The sequence below is a fragment of the Nanorana parkeri genome, unplaced genomic scaffold (genome assembly GCF_000935625.1).
Source record: "Nanorana parkeri isolate BGI_ZX_2015 unplaced genomic scaffold, ASM93562v1 scaffold4, whole genome shotgun sequence".
In the NCBI taxonomy this organism is placed as follows: Eukaryota; Metazoa; Chordata; class Amphibia; order Anura; family Dicroglossidae; genus Nanorana; species Nanorana parkeri.
In genome coordinates, this window is record NW_017306272.1 from 2,743,228 (window position 1) to 2,750,939 (window position 7,712).

Below are 7,712 nucleotides of genomic sequence, written 5' to 3' on the forward strand. Positions count from 1 at the left end.
TACCTCCTTCCACTTCCACATTTTCTACTTCGGCTGGCCACAATCTTACATTCCTAATGTCTGAAGAACAGTTAGTTTAGAACAGTTTGATGACCCCTGCTCTAGACGTACAGGAAGGTTTGGGGGTAAATTTGAGTAATACTTGGACATACACTTTAAAGTATATTTCCATTTTTGCCGCAAAATTAGGTTAACACCTACTTTATATGTATTACATGCGTCCATTCTCATAGCATTATTGCTTACATTTTTATTTGATGAAAAAAATCCTATAAAAATCTTACTTAGCTCTCCCTTTTTATAGTAGTGGGCTGGGGAGTCATGTGTATTATAATTAATTCTGTCTGTACTGTGATTATCAGAGATGTGCACACTGCCTGTCCGAACAAAGGGTTAAAAATATCAAGCCCTGGGTGGTACATTGTATGTTAAAGCACTTACACTTGTACATTTCTCTCATTTACCCATGCAGGCTGTATTAAATAAATCAGTTTTAAAACAGCATCAATGGGGGAATCTCCCCTGGTGACTGTTGTGTTCAGACAGACAGCATGGTGCTGAATCAGCCTTAATTCGAGCCATGAGTGTCCTTATAGTATAGTGTTCAGCCAGTTACTGTGAAAACTTTATCTTGCCTGTATAAACCTGTGTATAAATCCTATGTATAAACCTGCTCCAAAGAAACAACTACAAAGGCAAGAAATATATATATTTTTTTTTAGGAATGTTGTGCGAATGTGAAGACATTTCAAATATATAGTGGGGGTTTCTCAAACTTGGCTGCAAAAGTGGAAATACTCTTCAAGCCCATACTTACTGGGTAATTTACTAAAAGCAAATAGGTTGTTCACTTTGCAAGGAAGGCAAATTCACTTTGCAAAGATTATCCAGGCATGAGCAAAGAAAATAAAAATTAAAAAAAACAGGAAACCTTGCAAACCGTCTTTAGTAAATCAACCCCACTGAATGCACTCTGCTGTAACTACAATACATTGACTTATTTGTGTTTTGCTAACAGTGAGGTGGAACCTTATAACACAATTTGCAAATGACTCTTACAAGTGAACACATTTAGTTAATAAGTTTCTATTAGCCATTAAAAATTATTAGCCGTGGAATGATAAATAAAAACTTGACCTTTCTCAAGGAAAGCTTTTTTTTTGTGATGACATGAGTTCTGTGGAGACAAGATGACCAAGTAAAACTTAAAGGAGAACTATGGAGTCAGTGCTTTTCCCTATAGCTCTCCACAGAGTCACGGGAGGACACAAACTAGCATCATCCCGTGATCCAAACCTCAGTATATAGCGAGCTACAGCTCCCGGTATACTGAGACCGCCGCAGCTGGGACGGATCCCGATATTACTGTCTAGATCCATCCATTTGTGAGATTGGCAGCTGGCTCTGCCTATCTAGAGGCAAAACCAGCTGTACCCACCCCCTCCCTGTCTGTTCCGCCAGTCAGCGCTGAAGGATCGGACAGGGGAGGAATCCCTGCAGGGAGCAGTGAGTGACAGTCACGGCTCTCAGCAGGGACATGATCGAGAAGTAAGCGAGTGACGGTATGTGTTCGCTCACTTCCCGATCTATTGAGCCGAAGTGTGACAGTTTCATTGTCACACGTCGGCTCGAACTACGAGGCTGAGTGATTTTCACTCACCTCATAGGTCTCCTTTAAGTGGTCACATTATAACCACACTTCCAATATTCACCTCATACATGATCTGAACTTAAAGTCTATGTTTGGGCAGATTTAAAATAAATAAATAAATCCAGTATATCTCTGTTTCAGATGCACATTTCCCCACGTTTTACCTTTTTTTTAAAACACAGAAAAATACCTGTTGATCTGCCAGAAATCCAGTGTGCTTCTAACTTCCTGCTCAGGCATGGAAATCCTAACCAGTGTTGTCAGCCCTGTCTGCTGGGGTACAGGACACTGCCCATCCCCAGCCCAGCTTGTCCCTTTATACTTTTCCATATGCGTGAACTGATTTTATTCCCAGCAAAACAATGCTGATACATTGCCAAAAGCCTGCAATACACACTGTGTGTAGGGAAATGGCTCGTGAGAGATGTAGCTCTGGGCACATGCCTGCATCAAAAGGAGCTAAACTCCCAGCAGCTGCCACCACAAGAATATTAAAAGCCTCATGATGATGTGAGAGGGTGTAATAAAAGCTGTTTCTTGTAACAAGAACAATGTAAAAGGAAAAGGAATGCTGGGATATGCTTTAAAGTGGGAGAAAGAGGTTTGTGTAATGTCTGTACATACCCTATCAGAACTATTTTAGACTAGCTTTGACCAAGAATTGACTTTTTTTTAAAACTTTTCCATCAAATGGTTTGGTTATCTGTAGATTTTGTTGTGGTATACTATTTCATACAAAATCAATTAAACAACATAAATGGTACCATTGATCTGCAACAAGCATATAGGCAGTGTATGGACTCCTCATAGTGGTAAGGGAAGTATGAAGGATAGGGGTGATGGGCCTAGATCTTCAAAAACAAAAAAGCAGTCCGAAACACCCACTTTTCTGTCCCAATTCTGTATTTTTAAATGGGCAAGGAAGCTTTTGTTCTGCCTGCTGTTTTTGTATTTTATACTTTGTAGCAGTCTTATTTTCTATTTCAATATGTTATACATTTAAAGATTGTTGCCTAATTGTTTCATGCCTCAGTATGAAACGGAAACCAGCACCTTTAAGGTACAATCAGGGGCATTACACCCTGCAATTAACCACCATGGTGCAAAGCCACAATCCACCTTCCAGTGCCACGCGTGTCGGAATCCTCTGGCAGTCGCTGGCCAGCTAAATTAGGACCCCACCTGGAGCTCCTCCCACTGGACCAGCGCTGACTCGCCGCTGCTCTCCCGCGCCGCTCGCCGCTGCTCTCCCTCACCGAAGGTAAGTGGAAAAAAAACAAAAAACATAGCGCAAACATCGGGGCATTTTGACAAGTACATTACTCGTCAAAATGCCCTGTTTTTTCCGCCCTCACCCTGCAGCGCTGTAAGGCGGCCGCCTGACTTGCCTTGCGGTAGCGCCGGGCCTGCTTCCAAGGATGCACACCAGTTTACAGCAGGATTGTAGAACACACGAAATCTCCTCCGAATGTATCTTTATTTCATACTGTAAAATCCATAAAAGCAACACCTGCCTACATGTTTCAAATCCCTGGGCTTTGACCAGGCCAGTCCATTCCATTTGTTATTTTTGAGCCAGATTGTGCTACAGATGAGGGAATATTTGTAGTTCAAATCAGGAAAGCAGCCTAGGCTGACAAAGTTCCTCTTTTATGGATACAGCATGTTGAGTTAGCCTTGTCACCCTAGTGTGTCAGTAGTAGTAGTAGCAGCGTGTCAGTGGCAGGAGAAAAGCCTGAAACAAGAAAACTAATGCAAGCAGCAGATGTAAGGACTGGTAAGCTGCAATATATTACATTTTGTGTTTAAATAAGCTTTAAGAATCTTTGGTCTGGTGTATATAAATATATTCTCTATTATCTCTACTACAATACATCTTAAAAAAAGAGAATGATATGTAAAACAAAGGAGGGATTTCAAAACTTGTTCCTTTTGCAAAAACAGAATACATATGTATCCTCAGCTGACAGGCTGATACTCAGCAAAGAAGGCACAGAACTTTCAATGTGGCCAACGTTGGACAAAACTATGCAGGACTCACCAAAACAGCAAATTACGAGTGCCCTTTTTAAAGGATTGAAAATATCATATTGTGTAAAACACACTATGTACATCAGGGATAGGCAACCTCCAGCTGTGCTGAAGCTACAAATCCCACCGTGCCTCTGCCTCTGGGGTCATGCCTGTGGCTGTCAGAGTCTTGCAAGTGTAGTCTGTAGGCTTGTCTCAGACAGCCTATAATGCCTCAGAGCTACTAATCACATGTTCCCTTTTGTTCTTGCATACTGCATAAGGAGTGTCTGTTTGGTTACTGCGTTACAAGACTGTTGGAGACAAGGCGTGCTGTGATTTTCTCTTTCCTGTACTAACTTTCTTATTTTATCATTTTATATGCATGCCCAGACTTGTTTTTTTGTCTTCACCTCTGTTTTGGTTTGTGTTTTCATTTACCAAAATGTAAAAAACAGATCAACCAAAGAACCAACACTGGCATGTACCTAATTTTATCATGAAACAATAGGCAACTACTAATAAGAAATTACCTTTTTTTATGCTGGCTATAAAAAAATATAGATGCAAGTCATTTTTAAATATTTACCCTTTTCTTAGCAACAGTATTAGGTAAAGGTATATAGATATACAGTGGTACCTCAGTTCACAAACTTAATTCGTTCCGTGATTCTGGTCGCAAACTAATTTGGTTGTGAACAGAATCAAACTGTGATCAAACCGCGATCTCGTCTAGAGGAAGCCATGACCATGTGTCAGAGCAGGGAAAATGGCTGCGGTTGTGTTCGTCACCCAAAGCGGAGTTCGCAAACGGAAGCAACATTTTGCCGAACTTCCTGTTCGTGAACAGAAGAGTTCGTGAACTGAGGTAACACTGTATAAATCATACTTAAAGCTGTACTCCAGGAAAATAGTTAAAGCAGAAGTCCGGGGAAAAGATTCTTAATCCTTGCATTGGGGCTTCCCCTGCACTGCAAAGGGTTAAGTGCTCTCACCTGATCTTCAGAGTCAGCCGGCTCTTAGACCAGTGATTTCCGCCTCTCTCCCCCTCCACTGCAGTGATCTAGGGATCCTCGAGTCATCTCGTTCTATACCCTGGGGGGGAGGGGGGATTTATCAAAACTGGAGCAGACAAAATCTGGAGCAGCTGTGCATGGCAACCAATCAGCTTCTCTCGTCAGTTTGTTCAGTTAAGCTTTGGAAATTAAAGGTGGATGCTGATTGGTTGCCATACACAGCTGCTCCAGATTTTGTCTGCTCCAGACTTGATAAATTCCCCTCACTGTGTATAGGGTGTGAGGATGCCGAGGGACACACCATCGCTACAGCAGAGGAGGAGAAAGGGTAAAGGGAGTGCTGTCACAGCTGGCCGCATCCGAGGTATTTGTTTTTTTAACCTAGACACAAACAAGCACTTAACCCTCACAGTGTGGGGGTGGCCCCACTGCAAGGGTTAAGACTTTTTCCATGGAGTTCCTCTTTAAAAGTGCATTTTAAATATATATGAAAGGCAGGTTGATCTGCCAAAGAATTTGTATTTTTGTCTATTCTGAGAGTTACACAGCCCTGCTAGACTGGCCAGCCAGGCTAGAATTTCTACTCTGTAGTTAAGTAACACAGTTAGGTCACCTTCCTGCCTCCAACTTGGGAGCAGCAGCAGTTCAATACTCTGCTCATACTGCTCCCTCATCTGTCAGCATGTTCCTTGTTAATGCAGGTGTTTGCAGCCGAGCCTGGTTGCCCCCTAGTTCTGCCTCTCCCTCTACCAGTCCGAGGCTAATACCAAGACAAATGCAAGCATATTAGCCACATTTAGGAATACCCTTCATTGGGGTGGGTTTTTTTTATATCTGATTGGAGTTCAGCTTTTAATAAGCTTTAAAATGAAGAGATTCAAGTTATAGCACCAAAACGTTTTGTTTTTTTTTTCATTTTTTTAATATCTATTAAAAAGCATTTAACTTTATCAAGAGATGCCAATTACAAAACATTTGATCAAAAGGTTTTTTTCTCTCTCTTAATAATACTAAAAGCAGCCCCTCCCTAATTACACAACTAGAAGACTACCATATTCCAGTTCAAAGTGCAAAGGAGAGTGATTCTTCATACAGGTTCTACATCAGAACATAATTAATGTGCTTTTCAAGGCAAGGAATTGACCTTCCTTCTCATAAAGGCATAAACAGGGTTTAATTCCTTCATTCTTCACCAAAGACCATTCTTGTTAAAATGTCTTAACAACATGTCTCCTCTTAGGACACAAAATAAATAATTTAATGGATATTTCAATTATGAAATATTGATGCTATGCATCTTGACAATTTTGCTTCATAAACAGTCTTTAGTTAAAGGTCTTACAATAAAACATAGTTCTGTTGGATCAAGCTTGTTGATATGGATTAGGAATATGTTTTAGGGGGCCTTCACCACCGGCGATTACATAACAGCTGTGTCAAGTTCATTGTCAGCACCAGTTAGCAAAAAAAGAAAGGGCCTCATTCTTCATGTTTCACGTTTTAGACAGTCTTTCCATGGATTCATCCCTTCACAGAAGAATCCATATCAAACCAGGCAATTACAATTAAGTTCACCGCGTTTTTGAGGCATCTATTTAAAAGGAAAAGAATTATACCCTTGGTGTCCCATGAACATTCATTTTCTTCTAAAAGAGTGCTTTTTGGAAACGTTAAGGATTCTCAAACATCTCCTGAAGTTGTAGGAGACCATGAGATGTTACACTGCTAATATGCCATTGAGTAAGAATTCAAAAAGTTGTTGATTTGACAAATATGGGACTGAAAAGTCCAAGGAATGGAAATGATCCATGAATAGCGCCTCTGCGAGACGTTCTTTACTCCTGTTTTTGAGGGGTTTTTTTTTGTGCATAGTTCATTGCCTCTCATCATTTGTATTAGAAGATGGGTTTTCCTGGAAGAACTTGGTGCTCTCTGGTAGCGTGGCACGAACTTTCCGCTTCTCCTTAAAACGTCCAGAGCGAGAAATCTTCAAGTTCCTTCGGCCAGTGTGCGCGCCAATTGATTTATCTGACTTGGCATCACTACTAGATTCTGTAGTTCCACTAGGAATGGAATTAGGATGTTGGTTTTCTCTAGAGCCACTACTGACGCCCCATGATTTGTCCTCAGAACTTTCAGAAGTACTATAGACAGAAATCTCCTTGGGCTTTTTACGAACAGTCAGTGATTTCCACCAATTATTGGGGTTACTCTTTCCTGTAGCGCTCTCTGCCATGGCCAGCCTTTCCAGAAATCTGTATGGTGAATCCCAGTAACTTCAATTTCAACACCTGTAATAAAAAAAAAAAAACAAATGTAAATGTTGTATAATCATATCTACGTCTATTTAAATTTCCTAAAAGTTCAGGTGAATGGTCTACAAGAACTGGAACAATAAAGAAAGAAAAGAGAAAAAAATAGAACTTATTTTGACAGATATGTACATTGTAGTATTCGAGGATTAGACGTGACTCTGTGCTTGTTCATGCATGGCAAAGTAGCAGAGTCACTTAAAGTGGACCGCTTAATATATCAGGACCCCTCACCTATCATACGTAGCAGCTTTAAACAAAACAAAAAAAACCCTAATTGGGAAATAAGTTAATAAATATATTTACCATTCCCCCAGCTTTTGTACTGCAGGAGGACATGTCAAGCCCCTTCTGACAACATCCTGGGAAATGCTAAAGAGCTCAAAACTTGTGAGATGTTGCTACAGGACTGTCTTTTAGCAATATTTGAGCTACTCTGTATTCCCTGGGATCACGTTAGAGGCAGCCTAATGACAACCTTACCTAGATGTCATTGGGAAAAGTCGGTATATTTAATAACTTCTCTACAAGTTTTGTAATTTAAAGCAGCTATTGATGATTGGGGAGGCAGCCCACACATATTAAGCTTTCTTATTGCAAGGTCGGCTTCAACTTCCCCTCTTCTTCAGCAGTATATGCTAATCTTTTCTTCACTTCCCTGCCTCTCTGTTCGGCTGTCCAGGAAAGACATCCCTGTGTAGGCACCAAGCCATCTTGAAGATG

General features: G+C 40.8%; 1 protein-coding gene across 1 annotated transcript; it reads right to left on the bottom strand.

Moving 5' to 3' along the window:
* Positions 1–6,550: 6,550 nt before the first annotated feature.
* On the bottom strand, positions 6,551–6,963 carry PRR15 (proline rich 15). The gene has a single exon (XM_018576034.1). The coding sequence runs from the start codon at positions 6,911–6,913 to the stop codon at positions 6,551–6,553; it is 363 nt and encodes a 120-aa protein (XP_018431536.1). The 5' UTR covers positions 6,914–6,963.
* Between the last annotated feature and the right edge of the window lie 749 nt (positions 6,964–7,712).